Source organism: Mauremys mutica, chromosome 1 (assembly GCF_020497125.1).
Source record: "Mauremys mutica isolate MM-2020 ecotype Southern chromosome 1, ASM2049712v1, whole genome shotgun sequence".
NCBI classification, from domain to species: domain Eukaryota; kingdom Metazoa; phylum Chordata; order Testudines; family Geoemydidae; genus Mauremys; species Mauremys mutica.
This window is the reverse complement of record NC_059072.1, coordinates 135,942,448-135,963,448: the sequence shown is the minus strand read 5'-3', so window position 1 is coordinate 135,963,448 and position 21,001 is coordinate 135,942,448. Positions and strand designations below refer to the sequence as shown.

Genomic DNA, 21,001 nt, shown 5'->3' with positions numbered 1-21,001 from the left:
TGTGCCATGCCTGGCTACATGAGTTTGGAGCAGTGGGGTGGGTTTGGTCCCTATACAGTATGGGATAACATGGTGTAATTGTTGGGTGGTATACGAGCACTTGCCCTTGAAAGATCAGCAGGAATCAGGCCAGATGGGACATTAAAAAGTCAATATCTGTGCAGTAATATATATTTAACACTAACAATGGTCTGTACCAGATTTAGAGGTGACTCTGCAGCGAATGCCTGGGAATGCAATTGATATGGTTTATTTTTAGACTCCCTGAGACCGTGACCAACATTTTAAAAATCAGCTGGAACACCTGATGCATTTTAATAAAGCAGAGACATTCTTCCTCTTATGCTGGTCTCTGAAACACAAATGTGAACTAAAATGATGTTAAACTTGGAGATGCTCTATATTTCCCAGAGGCTGTAGCCTAGATTCACGAGGAAAACTGGGCTATCGCATTTCCTTCTTTCTCACTTTCTAAGGACAGGCAAAAATATATAAATAAAATACCCCAACCTAACTCTAACCTCTCCTCTCAAATCAAGATGAACTCTAATACCCTGTCAGAGGTCCAGGCCATTTGCCCTCTAGCATTTTTGCCTTGATTACTTCTTTACTACCTGATCTGGATGAAATGCCACAAAACAGGCCATTCTGGGATTTCTGGCCCTGTCAAAACCCCTTAGCACCAGGTGTTTCAGGGTGGGAAGTCTAGTCACGTAAAATGCACACAGCGTGGCTTGCCTGATGGTTCACTGTAGCCTCCTCACATTTTTGGGAAGGGAACAAAGGAGACTGGAAGTTGTTCCCTGGATGATTGATCAATTTATCTAGGTACTTATATGACCCTCATCACTGTAATCGCTCAGTTTCTCACAAATTAATTAAAAAGAATGGCAATCGCACCAAAATCCTGCCCTCCTTTGCCTGAAGGAGAAACTCGAAAAGTGGGAGGTTTCTGTTTTGCATTCTTTTTTTTTTTTTTTTTTTGCAGCAGGATTGCTTTTAGAGCAGCCTTAAGAAGGGGACAGTACTGCTAGAATGGAAGAGGGAGCTAAGAGCTGTATCGTCATGTTGCACATCACCATAACCCTGTCTGAGACCAGGATGCACAACCTGTCGCAGCTTTTCCACCTTGCAGAAAATGTATGTGGAGTGGCGGTGGCTGTGCAATTAATGTTAATAGCTTCTTAGTATAAATATGGAGAGTGCTGCCTGGGCCTCTCTTTTTAATGAAGGCAGACAGTAGTTCGCTTCAGTTGCCACACATAGGGGTGCCAGGGTCCAGTTTTTGACTGGAACACCCAGTCAAAAAGGGACCCTAGTGGCTCCAATCACCACTGCTGACCGGGCCATTAAATGTCTGGTTGGCGGCGCTGCCGGTGCAGCAGGGCTAGCAGGCTCACTACCTGGGCAGCCTGGCTCCGCACGGCTCCCGGAAGTGGCCAGCACCTCCTGCTCCTAGGCAGAGGGATGGCCACAGGGGCTCTGTGTGCTGCCTCCACCCTGAGCGCCGGCTCTGTAGCTCCCATTGGCTGGGAACTGTGGCCAATGGGAGCTGCAGGGGTGGCATCTGTTGGTGGGGGCAGTGCATAGAGCCACCTGGCCACCCCTGAGCCTAGGGGACTCAGGGACATACCGGCCACTTCCAGGAGCCCGCTGAGATAAGCGCCACTCAGAGCCTGCACCCCATACCCGCTCCTGTACCCCACTCTCCTGCCTCAGCCCTGAGCCCCTTTCTGCACCCAAACTTCCTTTTGGAGCCCTCACCCCGCACCCCCACTCCCACATCCTGAACCCCTCAGTTTAGATCTCACTCAGGAGCCCGCAACCCCAGCCCAGATCCCATACCCCCTTCCACACCCCAACCCCCTGCCCCAGCCCGGAGTCCCCTCCTGCACCCCAAACCCTGTATCCCCAGCCCCACCCCAGAGCCCACACACCCAGCGGAGCACTCACCCCACTCCCGCACCCCAACCCCCCTGCCCCAGCCCGGTGAAAATCAGCGAGTGAGCGAGGGTGGGAGAGAGCGAGCGACAGAGGGAGGGGGAATGGAGTGAGTGGGGCATGGGGCCTCGGGGAAGGGGCCAGGCAGGGCTGAGGCCTCGGGGCAGGGCAAAGGTGTTTGGTTTTCTGCGATTAAAAAGTTGCCATCCCTAGCCATACGCCTCTAGCCCCAATGCATTTCTCCAGAAAAAACACAACATGGTTCTCTTTTGTGTTTTGGTACAGTGAAAATGCCAGTCCTGCTTTCGGGTGAATATTCTAGCACTGGAGACCATGTATGTGCTCATTGCAAGACTGTCGAGCAACCCGGCAGTTAGCTCCCATCTACAAAATATCCCCAGTTCTCCGTTGTCCACTTCTTAGCAAGCCAAGTTTATTTACAGCTCTCTGGTTTGTTACCATGACTGTGCCTGTACAAAACCTATTTACCACCTCCCGCCCGTCCCCGTCCCCCACCAACCCCAACTCACTCTTTTATAGGCAGGAGGCTACATGCTACTAAGAGGGATGGGTGGTGTTCCCAAATCAGGAAAGCCCAGGTACACTGATTGCCGCATATCTATAGCATCCATTCCTGAGCAAACTGGAGCATTGAAACAAAGCATCATAGTATCCAGCACTACACAACTGTAACTGGACTCCTTCACAACTTTTATAACGTGCATTTATTTCATTCTCCTTCTCTCTGTATTCAGACCCCTGCATCATGTGATCATCAGAAAGTAATAAATCCATATGCTGCATATTATGTGTGTGCTGCATATTGTGTGTGTATACACACACACACACACACACACACAGTGGTTGTCAGAGATTAATTTCAGACTACTGACTCCTACAACTCAGGCCTCCGTATTTGAGTTTAAGAATAAATTCTGTTAGCTACCAGTCATACTTAGGATTTCATACTGTCCACTAGAGGTCGACATAGTCAAATAGCCCGCTTCCACTGAACTGAACAATGGAAAAACGCCATATGAACTCAATGGGAGCAGGACAGGGACCTTAACCAGCACATTACGTACTCCCCACTGTCAGGCAAAGCTCATCCCCAATGAGGTTCACAGGGCTTCAAATCCAACAGATTGGCATCAGTTTCTAATTAATCTACTTCCTGCAGCTCAAGACAGACATTGTAGTCAGAGAGGCTAGAAGTCAAAGCTAGAACTGGATGAATACAAGAAAAAAGGCCTCATCTGATGTGGAAGGATGTGGAAAAATTGGTAAGAGTCCAGCGGAGGGCAACAAAAATGATTAGGGGGCTGGAGCACATGACTTATGAGGAGAGGCTGAGGGAACTGGGATTGTTTAGTCTGCAGAAGAGAAGAATGAGGGGGGTTTTGATAGCTGCTTTCAACTACCTGAAAGGGGTTTCCAAAGAGGATGGATCTAGACTGTTCTCAGTGGTACCTGATGACAGAACAAGGAGTAATGGTCTCAAGTTGCACTGGGGGAGGTTTAGGTTGGATATTAGGAAAAACTTTTTCACTAGTAGGGTGGTGAAGCACTGGAATGGGTTACCTAGGGAGGTGGTGGAATCTCCTTCTTTAGAGGTTTTTAAGGTCAGGCTTGACAAAGCCCTGGCTGGGATGATTTAGTTGGGAATTGGTCCTACTTTGAGCAGGGGGTTGGACTAGATGACCTCCTGAGGTCCCTTCCAACCCTGATATTCTATTCTATGATTCTAAAAAATTGTGACTATTGGGTTGAATTCAACCTACCTGTGATGGCTGGCGCTTGTTGGAAGCATCGCATAGTGGTTGGAGGTGAGTTCCTTCTTAGTAAGGAGAAGGGCTGATCAGGGATCCCGGGCCCTCCCACTCCACCAGGCTCTAGCCCAGTGCAGGTTAATGAAGGTCTGGCACTCAGCAGCACCTTAAGGCTGCCATCCCTGGGCCCCTTCCTACCACCAACTCCATTGTCCAAGTTTTGCAGTCTGTAGCATAAAGGTAATAGATAAAGGTACTAACTTTATGTTCAGTCTGTCTGGGCCCAGAAGGTCTTTTCCAAGATAAGCTTCTGCAGCATCCCTATTCAGAAGCTCCCAGGGCAGGTCCTTCTCCCTGCCTTGTCAGCCCCTTTTTGAGCTACCTGGCTTCCCTTTTAAACTCCACCGCCATCTGGAACCTGCTCTGTGAGTGTGGCTTGGTGGGGGTCATCTGGGCCCAGAGTTACTCTTTGACCCCTTCAGTTCTAGTGCATGGTTTATACCAGGGGTTGGCAACCTCTGGCATGCGGCTTGCCAGGATAAGCACCCTGGCGGGCCGGGCCAGTTTGTTTACCTCCCGCGTCGGCAGGTTCGGTTGATCGCGGCTCCCACTGGCCTGGGACGGCGGGAAGCACTGCAGGATGTGCTGGCCACGGCTTCCCACCTCCCCCATTGGCTTGGGATGGTGAACCGCGGCCAGTGGGAGCTGCGATCGGCCGAACCTGCCGACGCGGGAGGTAAACAAACTGGTCCGGACCACCAGGGTGCTTACCCTGGTGAGCCGCATGCCAGAGGTTGCTGACCCCTGGTTTATACACACTGTCACATAACCAATTTGCTTTGCTGGTATTTCCAACTCCTTTTACTCATGAACATTCAGGTGAGGATGTTTGTATTTGGAAAACCATTCACTGAAAGCAAAAGGGAGACAAATATATTTGTGCACATATTTATACTGGATTTTGAAATCTCTCTGATTACCTTGGTAGAAATGGCCATTCCAGATGAATGATCCATCTATTCCAGTATCCTATCTCTGACTGTGGCCAATAACAGATGCTTCAGAGGAAGGTGCACTAAAAAAAATCCCACAATGGATAGTGATAGAATAGCCTGCTATACAGGGGAAATTTCTTCTATATTCCAAACAGTTAAGGATTGATTATGCCCTGCAACACAAGTTTTATATCCTTTATAATTTTTATCCCATGTGGAGTTTTTATTCATATAACTGTCTAACATTTTCCTTAAACCTATTAAGCGTTCGGCATCGACATTATTATTATTTATTTGTATTACCACAGTGCCTAGTAACCCTAGTCATGGAGAAAGACACTGTTGTGCTAAGTGCCGTGCAAACACAGAACAAAAAGACAGTCCCTTTCACAAAGAGATAACAATCTAAGTATAAGACAAGAGATATCAGATCGATACAGATGGATGGGGCTGTAGAAGGGAAACAATGAGACAATGCATGGCTATCAGCCTAGCCATTGTCAAGTTTCATGTAGTTATCATGGCAAAGGAGAGTTTTGAGGAGAGAAAATGTCAACATTTTATTAAGATGATGTTTAAAAAAAAAGTGTATGGTACAGAGTTTACAGAGTTTAGATGTAGAAGTTTCTGGTGATCAGGGAATAACGTACAGATTATTGAAGAGGTGCAAAGTTTGGTTTAAGATCAGGTGGCGTAAGGAATACATAATCTGCAATAGCCCCGATTGGGGGTAAAAGGTTAACGGGTCAACGTACAGACACTGAGATAGGAGGGTATGTTGTTCATATGATGGCTATGTTCAGGTGTGGAGTATAACGAGTGGATACGATGCTGAGGATGTAGTACAGCAGGGCACAGATTATCCAACAAATTCTTGAATGCTTGGAGAAAACTTTTTATTGCAGAAGATGGAGAAAGTGACTAGGGGAGAGGCCTTTCTAGATTTGATTCTGACAAATAGGGAGGAACTGGCTGAGAATTTGAAGGTGTAAAGCAGCTTGTGTGAAAGTGATCCTGAAATGATAGGGTTCATGATTCTCAGGAATGGCAGGAGGGAAAATAACAAAATAAAGACAATGGACTTGAAGAAGGAAGACTTTAGCAAAGTCAGAAAATTGGTAGGTAATATTTGATAGGAAGTAAGTCTTAGACAAAAAAAGAGTTCAGGAGAGCTGGAAGTTTTTAAGAGAGATCTTATTAAGGGCACAAGAGCAAACTATCCCAATGAATAGGAAAGATAGGAAGTATGGCAAGAGACCACCTTGGCTTAATCAGGAGATCTTGAATGACCCGAAGCTCAAAAAAGAGTCTTTAAAAAGGTGGAAAGTAGGTCAAATGATGAGAAGGATGAATACATTAAAAAAAACCCACAACAGCAGCATGTTGGGACAAAATTAGAAAGGCCAAGGCACAAATGAGATTAAACCAGCTAGGGACATAAAGGGTAACAAGAAAACATTTTACAAATACAATAGAAGCAAGAGGAAGACCAAGGACAGAGTAGGTCCAGCAGTCAATGAGGAGGGAAAGAAAATAACAGAAAATATAGCAATGGCTGAAGTGTTAAACACCTCTTTTGTTTCAGCTGTCACCAAAAAGATTAGCAGTGATTGGACAACTAACATAGTGAACATCAGTTTAAATGGGGCAGGACCTGAGTCTAAAAGAATTAAGAGTTAAGAATTACTTAGACAAGTTAGATGTCTTCAACTGACAGTTGACATCCTAGAATACTAAAGGAACTGGCAGATGAGATCTCTGAGCCATAAGCAATTATCTTTGGGAACTCATGGAGGATCAGAGAGATCCAGAGCACTGGAAAAGGGCAAATATAATACTTAGCTGTAAGAAAGGGAATAAGGACAACACAGGGGATTACAGACCAGTCAGCTTATCTTTGGTACCTGGAAAGATTATTTGCTCCATTATCAATTTGTAAGCACCTAGAAGATAAGGTGATATGTAAATTTGCATGGATTTGTCAATAACAGATCATGTCAACCCAAACTAATATCCTTCTTTGACAGGGTAACAAACCTCATGGCTAGCGGAGAGGCAGTCAATGTGATATATATCAGCTTCTGATACTGTCTCGTGTGACCGTTTCATAAACAAACTAAAGAAATATAACCTAGATGAATCTACTATAAGATGGGTGCACAAGTGGTTGGAAAACTGTATTCAGAGAGTAGTTATCAATGGTTTCAGTCAAGCTGGAAGGGCATATAGAATGGGGTCCCACAGGGATCTGTCCCAAGTCTAGTTCTATTCAATACCTTAATAAATCTTTTGGATAATGGCATAGAGAGTGTCTGCAGATGATACCACGCTGAGAGGGGTTACAAGTACTTTGGAAGACAAGGATTAGAATTCAAAATGATCTTGACAAACTGGAGAAATAGTCTGAAATAAATTGGATGAAATTCAATATGGACAAATACAAAAGTACTACACTTAGGAAAGAATAATCAATTGGACAAATACAAAATGGGAAAGGATTGCCTAGGAAGGAGTACCACAGAAAAGGATCTGGGAGTTATAGTGGATCACAAACTAAATGAGAGTTAACAATGTAATACGTTGCAAAAAAAAGCAAAAATCATTCTGGGATGTATTATCTGGAGTGTTGTAAACAAGACACAAGAAGTAATTCTTCCACTCTACATAGCACTGATAAGACCTCAACTGGAGTACTATGTCTATTTCTGGGCACCACATTTCATGAAAGATGTGGACAAACTGGAGAAAGTCCAGAGGAGAACAACAAAAATGATTAAAAGTCTATTGGTGATGGATTTTGCTACTTCACCTCCAGCAAAAAGTGTTTGTGTTGGGTGTGCTCCTACACTCTCAGGTATACTGTGAACCACATAATTCACAGAGGAATTTTACAAATGGATGCCACATTTAGAAACTTTTTCCCATGGAGACACAGGGCATCCACCAATCACCTGGTATTTCTTGCATCCAACCTTAGATCCTGTCTGATGTGTCCTTCTGCAGTTTTCATAGAGTTACTGTTGTCGTAGCTGTCAAAGACTTGGATTATAGAATTAGCTTTGTCAAATCCTTTTAGTACCTGCCTCAAGTACTTAGCAGCCAAGTCACTGAATGTGTGGAATTTATCTCCAATCATCATTTGTATAACAGCCATGGCATCTCTGATGCACACTGTGGTTTCTTTGTTGCATGGTCTAGCTCAGTGCTTCTCAAGCTATCTGATGTGGGGGACTGGCAATTTTTTTTCCCAATGTGCCAGGGACCGGTGCCATATTATTATCCTATTCGACGCTCTTATGAGGAAACTCTCCACGCACCAGCAGCAGATGGCTCACAGACTGGCACTGGTCCACGGACCACCACTTTGAGAAGCACTGGTCTAGCTCATGGATTCTTTCAGTCTGAGCTTCTAGCTGATGCCCTAATTCAGCTTTGTCTCCTCTTCTCATTGTTTCATCAGTATGGAAGAGGGACATAGGCACTGTCCTATTGGGTGACTAAGAATAGTTGCCATTGAAACATAATCTCTGCATTTTGCTAAGGACCAGGCTCTGCAGAAAACAATTTCTGGACTTATAGCTTCTGTGATTGTCTCTCCCTTGCCAGACTTAAATTTGGTCTTCTTGGCCATGTCATCAAATGTTCTGATGCCAAATTTCTTGATTGGACTGAAGAAGCTATGTCACATCAGTATCAAGTGCCTCTTTAACAAATCTCTCCATTTGTTCTTCACTATTTTCAGTAGTGACTCTTGTACATATGATGCTTCATGCAGTCCAATAGATATGTTGATAAGCATCTCATGATGTGATTCAGGATCAGATGGCTTTGTTGTATTGTTGATGACATGGCTGGTAAGAGCTGTAACACGCTCTTCATCTCTCTAAAATGCAGAGGCAAGGACTTGCTTGTGAACTGTCTTCACTACTTCTTGCTAGGCCACATCTTTCTCTCATAGCTTTTGCATAGTCATAATAGTGTTATCTCTAACACCAAATACTGACCCATGCATAAGTGTGATTGAATTAAAAAGCTAGTTTCTAGAATATTTCATAGGCTAGGACTGCATGGTTACACAATTACAAATTAAAACCTCCTACCAGGCAGACTAGATGCTACATTGCATGTACAAAAACTTACAAATGGAGAAGCATTACATTAGGAATATCTACCCACTATGCAGTAAAAAACTATGGACACGCAATCTACTGCTACTAGTGCACACCCTTTGGTGTGAGACTGATGTGGTCAGCAAATTTCAGTTAAAATTATAGAAAACTATTATAATCACTTGTGAGATATTTGACAATTAAGAATATGCAATATGAAACAGTTCATGTTAGTATCTTGCAAAATGTTAAAATTGGCCATTTTTGCCATGTCCTAAATAGCTCCATCATTTCTGGGAGAAAAAAAATACTTGCCCATACAAAACCAATACAAATCTTTTAATACATTGTTGTTTGGTAGCTTTGCCCACATTAAGGTGGTGAAATTAACTTAACGGTAAGAACTGTAGGCATACTCATGTTGTAGTGTTTCTGGAGTTGTGCAAAAATATAACACTCTCTCATTTTGGGTACCATTGTTTCACCCCACTGAGAAGCTTACAGCACCACTTGACAGCTCCACATCATACTTTTTCTAAACCTACATAAAATAAACTTTCAAATGGTATATGATGTGGTTATGTGTAAGGTGGATACAGTAACTCCAACAATATGGGGAATTGCTGCATGCCTATAATGTTACATCATCTCATTTGCAGTCACCTCCTACTGGTTATTTCGTACGTAGCCTTACAATCACCAGCTGTTCACTTCTAAGCTGTGCATCTGAATGCTCTCATAATAATAATGAAAGTTTAATTTCCAGGGAGATGCTCTTTATATCCACTCCATCCCTTGTGCAAATGTTAGGGGCTGGACAGTGGACATAATCTGACCTGTGGTCTCCACAATGCTCAGGTTTCCTGATCACTCTTCTTCTGGAGGTATTGATCATAACACTTGAGGAAGAATCAATCTTCATTTGTTCTTGATGATCTGGACAGTTTTGCAAAGGAGTTTGTACGCTAGTCCTGTCTCTAGTTCCTGTGTAGTAAAGGTGGAATGTGCATGTCTTGACAGTGCAGAACCTACAAATCTTGCACAATAGTAGGCATTGCCCATCCCTTCTCAAAGTCTAATTTCCGTCCCCCTTAAATCCCAGTATGTCAGACATGCCCTGATCAAATTGAAATTTATATGCATCTTTTGCTTTGGCTTGTCTGAGATTTTGCCACATAGGGTGGAATTTGGTGTCCCCAGCTGTCTGCCCAGATTCAGCTGTGCTGGGCCTGGGCCATACTTGGTGGCATTTATGTTCTATAACTGAGGAAAGCTAAAAATTGATCCTCTTGTTTCAGAGCATGCTTTACAGTTTGCATAGCTCTCTCAGGCTTACCATTAGCTTGGGGATAATGTGAAATGGTTACAATGCAGTCAAAGTTACAGTTGTTCATAAAGGATATGACTGCTTTTTGACAAATTGTGGATCATTGTCCATAACAAATTCATCTGATGTTGTGCAAACATACTCTCCAGACAGTTTGGCACTCAAGCTAGAAAAGTCAGGTAAATGTGTGACTTAAGTGTCCGGCAAAGTAGTAAGCTACATCCAAGCACCTGTAATTCACAGCTATATACCCCACTATTCTACCGAGTCGGTTTGACTCCTGAGAAATTGTTAACATTGCGTAGATCTGTATTTTTCACAAAACTTACATAAACGTATGGGGCCAGAACTCCAACTGGTGTAAACTGGAATAATTAGAGGATTTACAGCTGAGGATCAGGCCCTTTAGTCCTAGTTTTGAGAACAGAAAAACCAAGGCTACAAATTAAACACAATAAGAAGAATCCAACAGAGAAAAGACAAGAAACACTTGGGCCAAGACTTTCAAGGCCCTGTTTTTTGAAAAAAACAAACAAACGTTGCCAAATAGGTGGTACATTTAAATAATCACATCCAAGGAATATTGTCTGTCTGTTTAGATTAGATTCCATATCTATAATCTATGTAGATTTTCATACCACACATTACTGTAGTACCGGGGCACTTCAAATACTGAAATAAATCCCTGACAGAAAAAATTCAGTGTGTATAGACAATGGCTGAGGTACTCTGCTCAGGCCAATAAGCACTCAACAAAACTCAGGAGGGGTTTGCACTCCCCTAAACCTGGGACCAGTCTGGTTCCCACAGTACATAAATCAAAGAAGCTAAAGGTTGCCATAACTTGTGCTATCTGCTAATGAGGCCCCAAGAGGCCATCATGGGAGCCAGTGTTCACCAGGATGCCCCAGCTTTGCCATCCACCCCTGGTCACGAGCCATTTCCCCACTGCAGGGAGAGCTGCATTGCAGGATCTGCTATGGTGACTGTGTGCTAAACCAAGTGATAATCCCCACTGTGCTGGGGAGATCCGTCTGGGGCTGCTTTGTTCCAGTGGTCCTGACACAGGAGAGAATCTGGCTCATTGAAATTCAAAATCTACAGAAATATTTGACACAGAATTTTGAATGATCTGAATTTTTACAAATCAAACTCTATTAGCATTTTGAATCTCTTTTAATGATGGTGTAGGATTTTTTGAATATAAAATATCACTAGCCTGCTCAGTACCCATGGAAATATATTACTTGTATTCATAAATAAGTTTGACAGGAAAGAAAATTGCAGTTTGAGCATCAGTTTTATCAGTCTTCTCTTCAAGATTTGAATCTTAGTCTCCAAGACCCTATCTCCATGGCAATGTCAAGGAAGAGCAGGACTTGTGTAACCTTGGAAATTAATTTTCTTTTCTTGACACACCTCAATTTTCTTCACAGTTTCCTAAAAATTGAAAGTAATTAAAAGAGTTTTGCATGTTTCCCATCCCCCAACTCCTTCTTGCCTCACTGCAGAGTCAGATGGTGGTGCATGAAAAAAGCTGAGATTTTCAAAGCTGCCTCGGGTATTTGAATGCCCAAGTCTCATTTAAATTAATGTATGAAAATTAATGGGAATTGGGCATCCACATCGTATAGGTGGCTTTCAAAATCTCAGCCAAAGTCTTTTGTATACTCAGTAAGGCCCCACTTATGCAGCAAGATCTAAGATGGAGCCTTAGGCCCATGAGGAATCCTGCTGGCTTCAAAGGGACTCTGCAGGCATAAGACTCCATGCTACTGGAGACCACGAAGGAAAAGGACATGTTAGTTTCATAGAGTTTAAGGCCAGAGAGGACCATAGATAGAATTATAGAATCATAGAACTGAACAGACCTCGAGAGGTCTAGTCCAGTCCTCTGCACTCATGGCAGGACTAAGTATTATCTAGACCATCCCTCACAGGTGTTTGTCTAACCTGCTCTTAAAAATCTCCAATGACAAAGATTCCACCACTTCCCTGGGCAATTTATTCCAGTGCTAAACCACCCTGACTTTTAGGAAGCTTTTCCTATGTCCAGCCTAAACCACCCTTATTGCAATTTAAGCCCATTGTTTCTTGTCCTAGGTTAACGAGAACAGTTTTTCTCCCTCCTTCTTGTAACAACCTTTTATGTACTTGAAAACTGTTATCATGTCTTCTCTTCTCCAGACTTAACAAACCCTATTTTATCAATCTTCCCTCATTGGTCATGTTTTCTAGACCTTTAATCATTTTTGTTTCTCTTCTTTGGACTTTCTCCAATTTTTCCACATCTTTCCTGAAATGTGGCACCCAGAACTGGACACAAAACTCCAGTTGAGGCCTAATCAGTGCGGAGTAGAGCGGAAGAATTACTTTTCATGTCTTTTTTACAACACCCTGCTAATACATCCCAGAACGATGTTTTCTTTTTTTGTAACAGTGTTATGCCGTTGACTCATATTTATCTTGTGATCTACTATGACCCCCAGATCCCTTTCTGCAGTACTCCTTCCTAGGCAATCATTTCCCATTTTGTATGTGTGCAATTGATTGTTTCTTCCTAAGAGGAGTACATTGCATTTGTCGTTATTGAATTTCATCCTATTTACTTCAGATCATTTCTCCAGGTTGTCCATATCATTTTGAATTTTAAACCTATCCCCCAAAGAACTTGCAACCCCTCGCAGCCTGGTATCGTCCGCAAACTTTATGTGTACTGTGATGGGGCAAGGCCAGATGGCTACAGTAAAGTAGTAAGGAACAGGTATGTTAGCCCTAGGCTAACCAAATCCCTAGTACCATGGTAACCAAATGGCAGTTGCTCCAGGTTAATCAAGACACTTGGGGCCAATTAAGATCTTTCTAGAAGGCAGTGGAGATAGCTACTTTGATTGGGCCACCTGAAGCCAATCAAGGGCTGGCTGGAACTAGTTAAAAGCCTCCCAGTTAGTCAGTGAGATTCGGGTGTGAGGAGCTGGGAGCAAGAGGCCCAAGGAGCTGAGAGAGAGAGAGAGAGAGAGAGAGAGAGAGAGAGAGAGAGTACTGTTGGAGGATTGAGGAGTACAAGCATTATCAGACACCAGGAGGAAGGTCCCGTGCTGAGGATAAAGAAGGTGTTTGGAGGAGGCCATGGGGAAGTAGCCCAGGGAGTTGTAGCTGTCATGCAGCTGTTACAGGAGGCACTATAGACAGCTGCAATCCACAGGGCCCTGGGCTGGAACCCGGAGTAGAGGGCGGGCCCGGGTTCCCCCCAAACCTCCCAACACCTGATCAGACACAGGAGGAGTTGACTCAGATTGTGGGTTCCACCAGAGGGGAAGATCACTGAGGTGAGCAAATCCTCCAATAAGCGCAGGACCCACCAAGGTAGAGGAGGAACTTTGTCACAGTACTCAGTATGCCATTATCTAAATCATTGATGAAGATATTGAACAGAACTTGACCCAGAACTGATCCCTGTAGGACCCCATTTGCTATGCTCTCAAGCTTGACTGTGAACCACTGATTACTCTCAGGGAATGGTTTTCCAACCAGTTATGCACCCACCTTATAGTAGCTCCATCTAGGTTGTATTTCCCCAGTTTTTTTATGAGAAGGTCATATAGATCATCTAGTCTGACCTCCTGCTTATCACAGGCCATTAAGTTTCACCCAGTTACCCCTGTGAAAGGGTTGACTCAATGCTAGCACCTCCTTATGGCCAGGCATGGCATAGCAGCTCTCTTCTGATCGGGTACCACCTGCCAACCAATGCTCTGGGCCTGCAGACATCTGCCTCTTCCTGTGACTTGGCCCTCCAGCCAGGTCACTTTACAGTCTTGCTCCTTCCAGGGTAGTCAACTAACAAGAACAAGGAGACTTAACATAAATAAACTGAGTTCACAGGTGAAAGTGGGGAATGGTTCCCTCTCAAGGTGTGTCAGCATCCGGCCATCCCTTTCCTCAGGAAGGGCACATGAAGGAGCGCATACTGTTGGGTGGGGAGCTCCTGCCTTTGGTCAGCCCTCTCTTCAGGAGATGAGCACTGAGGGCCTGCTCTCCTTCCTGGTGTGCCGTCAACTAGCAGGGACTCTTCCTCTTAAGCTCCTCACTCCAAGACTAACATTTCTCACACGTGCAAAGGAGCAGAGCCACCTGAGCCCACATTAGCTCATTAACCCCATATTGTCCCATATGGGGTTTGTTTATCCCAGCACAACTCTATAGTGATCCCAAAGACTTTAGTTAGACTAAAGCATTTTAATCCTCAGGAAATTTAACTGTTACGTGCCACAGACAGAGAACAGGGGAGACCAAGGTGCCACCAATGGTCAAGGCCTTTGCAATGGTAAGGAATTGATTAGGTGAGATATACACAGATGATCCTACCAGGAGAGCCACACCCAGTGCTGCAGAGGGAAGGAAAAAGAAACCCCAAAGGTCACTGCCAATCTGACCTGGGGGGAAATTCCTTGCCAACCCCAAATCTGGAGATCAATATGACCCTGGGCATGTGTATTAGGTTCAATATATCTTACCTAGTGTTTTCTTTAACAATGTTGCCAAAGAAGTGACAGGACCAACTTGTTTCACCCTTTCTTCTAAACTTAAACCCCAAATACTGGAAAGCCTGGTTGTAGGTCATCGTCAAGTGTCTCCAAACAACAGTGTCCTCTGCAGGTGGGCAGAATTGCTGGGCGCGTTGATGGATGACTCACTGGGTAGCTTTTTACCATATTATTTTGGATGTCAATAGGTCTCCGAATTAATCAGTGTTCTGGAGCAGTATGTGACTGGTTTCAGTAGACTATTAAGATCTTGCAGTAATAGTCCCCTTAATTCATAATCAGTGGCATCCATACCTATAATGGTTGGGCTTACTGGCAACATAGGAAGTAAGTATTGGGGCTTCAGAAAGGAGCTGTTAGACTCTGTAGAATGCCTGCTCTGGTGCTGGCTCCAATCCAGGTGCTCGTCCTTCTCAGGAGTTATTCAAAGGATGTATTGTTTCTGACAGGTCAGATATACATCTGCTAAGCTAGTAAATCAAACCTAGGCTTCTTTTCAGTTCTAGAATAGATTCAGGAAGCTGCCTTTCTTTAATGGCTTTTCTCTGGAGCTTGGCTTTCATCTGGAGCATTTCTAACATGTCCAAAGAAGTCTAGCTGTTTCTGCTTCAGCAAGCACTTCTCTTCGCTGAGCTTCAGACTTGCAGACTTTATTGTTTCCAAGACAATAGACATTCTTTCAACATATTCCTCTTCCTTGTTTTCCAGTGTTCTGGCAGCATTCGCTGGCTTTCCTATGGTGTTCATTGTCATAGTATCTGAGTGCCTCACATACATCAATGAATTTGTTTTCACAGCATCCTCTGAGGAGGGAATTATTACTCTCCCCATTTGACAGATGGATAACTGAGGCACGGAAAAATTAGCTGACTTGATTAAGATCAGTCACAGCGTCTATGGCAGACCTGGGAACAGAACACATGTCTCCTGAGTTCCAGTCACAAGACTATTCTTCTCCAACCCATAGCCATGTACTACAGTATCATCTACAGAAGTGATTACAGTGCTTATTCCAGGTGCTTCAATATTTATATCTCTTTCATTTGGAAAATCTCCAGTGTACTAGTAATGCAAAGTGCAATTTTTCAGAAATAATGCAGTCTTAATAGTATGATAACAGTTATTAACTTGGCACTGTCTGGATATACAGGCCTTTGCCAAAAACCAGCTGCAGCGTCTAAAGGAAAAATATAGTGGCTGCTCTGTGAGAGATTGCAGAGAATGGCAGTGCTCCGTCATTTCCTTTGTAAAGAGAGGAACCAGTTGGTGTAAGACCAGCTCTCTCCAACCAGGAACACGGAGGTTCCCTCCTTTCTGTGTCTACATTATGGAAAAAGTTTGTGGTTAGTAAACCTTGACCTCATACCCTAATATAGACAAACCCTAAATGACCTGCCCAAGCTCACATGGGAAGTTGGAGATAAACTCAGGAATTGAATCTCGATCTCCTGAGAGCTATGCTAAGTGCCTTAACCATAAGGCCATATTGGCTCCTTATAGATAAGCATCTTCAGTTGACAGCAAATTAGACATGAATTTACACTATGACCATAAAAAAGGCCAGTGTCCCTTTAGGTTTCACATACAATAGGCATGGCATCATTGAACAAAAGGGTGATAGATTCTCTCTCCTGTACCATATATGGCTCTTGTGCAACTGCCCATAGACTATTGCATTGAGCATTTCACTATCTCAAAGACAGTAACGAAGTGGAGAAAGTGCAAAGAATAGCGACAAAATGAACTTGGGTCTAGATAACTTGATTTAGGAAGCAAAAGGGGTAGAGGGAAATGATTACAGTCTGCAAACATTTGATAGGTGCAACACCAAGGAGGGAAAGGAATTGTTTAGGGTATTACATGGTGGTATAATTAGAAGTAATGGGATGAAATTACGAGGAGAAAAATGTAGATAACTATTATGAAAAAGTCTTAATGAAATGAGATGTGGAATAGTCTCCCTAGAGAAGTAGCTGAAGCTCCATTGCATGGGACTATTAAAACAAACCAATAATAGGGAACAATCCTGCAGTGGCTGGGAGATGGACTGGGTGAGCTAGGTCTTTTCCATCTCCAGCTTCTATGATGAACGTGTTTTTAGATCCTTCAGGATGAAAGGCATTGCAGGAATGTAAGTTATTACTATTCATTTTACACAGATGGACCAAAGAAACCATCAAAAGAAGACATGTTTAAAATTATACATGAGCCAGGAAAGAAAGGTTAAAGCCATTTTTTTTATCAAAGTAAGTTAAACTAGGCTAATTGGTGCTATTCAGAGACAGTACAAGTGATTGATCTCTTGCAACACTAAACTGCAAATGATAATTCAAACCTCAGAAAAAATATCTAGCAGAAGTTGCATCAAATGAAGTCATGGCTGGGGAATTAGTGAATTTTAAACCCGAGAACAAGTAGAATAAGGATGGAATATTTTAGGTGGAGGAATTTCCATGGCTTTCTGTACAAATAAATTAATGGTGATGATCCGTAAACGGTAGGGCAACTTTCACATTCCTCTGAGATTTTGATGCCTCTCGTAATTTTTCTCGCTGTTCAGAATTTTGCTTCATGCTAGAATTAAAGATGGAGATATATTTAAGAACCCACATCATCCATGACTTTTTCCAGATATAATGTTAATACAACATTCTGTGTTCTGTATTGTATTCAAACATCCTTTCTACTCATTGTAGCTATCAAGTCTGATCCTGTGAAGTGATGTGTGCCCTCAGGTCCCTATTGAAATTGTGCTGAAAGAGGTGCAATTACACAGAAAATTGTGGGGGAGTGGAGATACATGAGTCTTATATCCATGCTGAGCATGCCATCAGCATCAGAAGAGTAAAAGTTAGGGGTAACATATCCTGCTCAGCCCCCAGCAGCTGTTTCTTTGAACCTTGAGGGACTTTCAGATGAAGAGAGAACTCTCAGTTCCTTGCAGGAGGTGTTCAGTATCTTGTAGGATGGTCCTTTGACTACGAGCTCTTCTGTGCAGGGACCCTTTTTGTTTACCAAAATTCACATATTATGAGGTAGGATGGTAAAGATTATTGCCACAGTCTTACAGAGGAAAAAGCTAAAAGAGAAGGCCCAAATCTCCATTGACTTGCACTTTGTATAGTCATTGACATAAGTGCAAAGGTGGTGAACATAAGAACGCACCAAAGTTCTCCACTCATACCAGTGCTAGCATTTTATACCCACTTTTCACCCTCTTTGCATTGTTGTACATGACTACACAAGGTTCAGGGCAATGGAGAATCAGGCAAGGAACTTTTCCAAGGTCCACACAGCAAGTAAATTAAAGAGGATTAAAAAGCAGCTGTTCATGGCTCCCATCCTTACATTCCATTCATTGGACCATGCCACCCCTGCGTTGTAGCTAACTTACTGTAATAATAATAGTATCGCTGGTAAGACAGAGACAGCAATGAACATGCAGAGGAATGTTCTGTGACTAATGACCATTGCAATAATATTTCACATCTTTCTAGGTCTGTAGTGGCCCTTCACAGCCTCCTCAGCCTATTGTCATTCCGAAGCCTGTTCAATCAGTCATTCATGTACCTTTGCAACCGAGCTGCCCAGGCCGAGGCAAGATGGCAAAACTCCTGAATCCAGAAGAAATGACATCCAGGGATTACTATTTTGATTCCTATGCTCACTTTGGAATCCACGAGGTAAGGCTTTCTTTTCTTGGTAAAAATATGGAAAGGCAACATGTTTTCAGTGATTTCATGGTTGATTTCCCACCCCCCTCCTACTGGATGCACCAATTTGCTAAAGACCTGATTCTGCAATCTTTACTCATGGCAATGGTTCCTCTGATTAAGTGCTAATGATGAACTCCACCCCTGGGCAGAGGGCCACTTCAAGGCCTATGTATCATTTAAATTCTCAAAAGAAGCTGGCAAGGGTGCATGGAACTTGTACTGGCTCTCTGCACAGTGAGGAATTTCACCTTAAAGTAAGTGGTACTTAGCATGACTATAAGGTTTGCAGAATGGTCTACCCTCATGGAAAGGACATACCAATTTAGTAACACAGATGCTGCGTACAGTACACAGTGGGCCATATTCTCCCTTCAGACATGCATGCCAAGCTCCTATTGATTTCAATGGGAGATACAAGCATTTGTCTAAGGGAAAATTTGGTAAGGACTCCAGAGAAATCTGTCATTTAGAAGACACATCATGGAATCTTTAATGCCCATGCAGTAATTACAGTGAGGTCATCAAAGTCTGTGGCATCCTTTCAGCTGTGGCTAACTAGGATTTGTTTCCTTTATTTTGATTTGTGTTTTGTTGGGATTTTTCATTGTGGGGGAGTTTTTTTCCGCCACTTGTGTATTTTGTTTGGCTACTGGATCTTGTTGCTGTTTGGAATTTTCCTGTTCTTAGTTACATCTTTTTCTGTGCCATGTTCAGAGGGTTTTAGGCATTTTATAGGAGATGCTGCAGCTTTTAATAGCGATTTGAATGAGGTCAGGATGGAAGCTTGACAAATAGATTTTGGAAGGGCACTCAACGCACGAGGGGCATTATGGAAGAAGACACAGAGACAGCTGTGAGAGAAGGAGACCAAAAAGGTATTGAAGAAGGCATAACATGATGTGAGAACAATGGAATTGTACAGTTGTACCTAAGGATTATATTAGAACAGCAGAAATTTTAATACTAGTGGTGATGCATGAGACAGAAAGAGCCCAGCTTGTCTCTCAGATCCCAGGGTGAGTTTCAGGAGTAGTAGTTAGAAAAATATTTTTATGTTTGTAAATAAATTGAACAAGTTTGGTATAGGGTCGCTGAGACAGCAGCCCCTCCCTGCCTAACAACCTCTCCACCTTTGAAATCTACAAATATGCATAATTCACCCCAAATATGCATAATTAACACAAAAGGGATTCTCCACAGGAAGGGAGGGAGAAGGTTGCTACCACTTCAGTGCAACTGCCTCCCTGTTCTGACAGTTATTGGGTAGTTTAATAGCATCCTTTGCATGCAAAAATATGGAGGAAATGATCTGGGCCTTGGCTTGCAAGCAGCTTGGAGCAAAGGATGTGTCATCCTCTCTGTCTATAAAGAGTTACAGGAACATATTTCAAATCTGGGTACCTAAAGCTAAGCTGCTAAATCCATACTTAGGCTGAGATTTTCAAAGCCACTAAACAGATTTAGACATTGTATTCCCATTCCAATTAATGACAGTTGGGCTTGCAAATCCCCTAGGCAGCTTTGAAAATCTCATCCCTAAGGTCAAATTTTGCATTCATAAAATATATTTTGTTTTTGAAAATCAGGCCATAAAAGCACATGCTCAGGAAACATTAAATGGTGCCATAATGTGTCAGATCAGTAGTGAGAAACAAGCAACATGGATTGGACCAGGCTTAATACTGCCACAGCAGCTCCTACTTCATGCTAAGTGGAATCAGACTTCCGCTCTACCCTTTTCAGTATGTTATATCAAGCCACACTCCATGAGAAAACGTCCCCTTACAGGTCAACAGTTATGGATATAACCAGTCTCCTTAAAAGTAACCCACCCAGACAGACAGACAAGCAACCAATGTATAGTAATCTTGTGCACTAGTGCTTCCATCTGCTAGGCATTGGGGCTTTCATACATCTTGGCATTCAACACGCATTCATCCTACTGCCTAAAATTATTCAGAGGACAGCAGGAGTAATCAAAGTTATTGCCTTTTAGACATAATAGATAACATTTTCACAAGCACCTGAGTGGCTCCTTAGTGCCTAAGCCACTTTTGAAAATGGAATTTAGGTGCCTAAATCACTTGTGTTTTTGAAAATATTTCCCCATTTTGTTTGATTTTCCTCACACTAGTGCAAATGAGGATTAACTCCACTGATGTGAATAGAGTTACACCTATGTACAATTGGTGTGAGAAAGGAATTGGCCCCTAACAGTGGCAACTTCAGAAGAAGGAAGTGAATGCCTAAAGGGACCGATCAAGAGTTAACCTCTAGATACTGCACACATACCCACTAGAAACTGGACTAAGATCCTTCTAGTAGTGAGGCAGTGAGCTGCAGGGAATAGGAGAGTAAAATGTGAGTCAGGAGACTTGGGCCTCGTCTACACTGGAGCCTGGTCTACACTGCCCCTGCCTTCCCCCGATCGATCTAAGATACGCAACTTCAGCTACGAGAATAGCGTAGCTGAAGTCGACGTATCTTAGATCAACTTACCTCTCATCCTCACGGCGCGGGATCAACAGCCACAGCTCCCCTGTCGACTCCGCTTCCGCCTCTTGCCCTGGTGGAGTTCCGGAGTCGACAGCAGAGCG

At 43.2% G+C, this 21,001-nt stretch overlaps 1 protein-coding gene across 1 annotated transcript in view; it reads left to right on the top strand.

The window, feature by feature from the left end:
* The window catches only part of PRMT8 (protein arginine methyltransferase 8), a 104,681-nt gene that overhangs the window by 36,036 nt on the left and 47,644 nt on the right, over positions 1-21,001 (top strand). Inside the window, exon 2 of the mRNA XM_045004386.1 lies at positions 18,186-18,371. Coding sequence (XP_044860321.1) covers positions 18,186-18,371 — 186 coding nt within the window. The remainder of the gene's footprint in view (positions 1-18,185; positions 18,372-21,001) is intronic.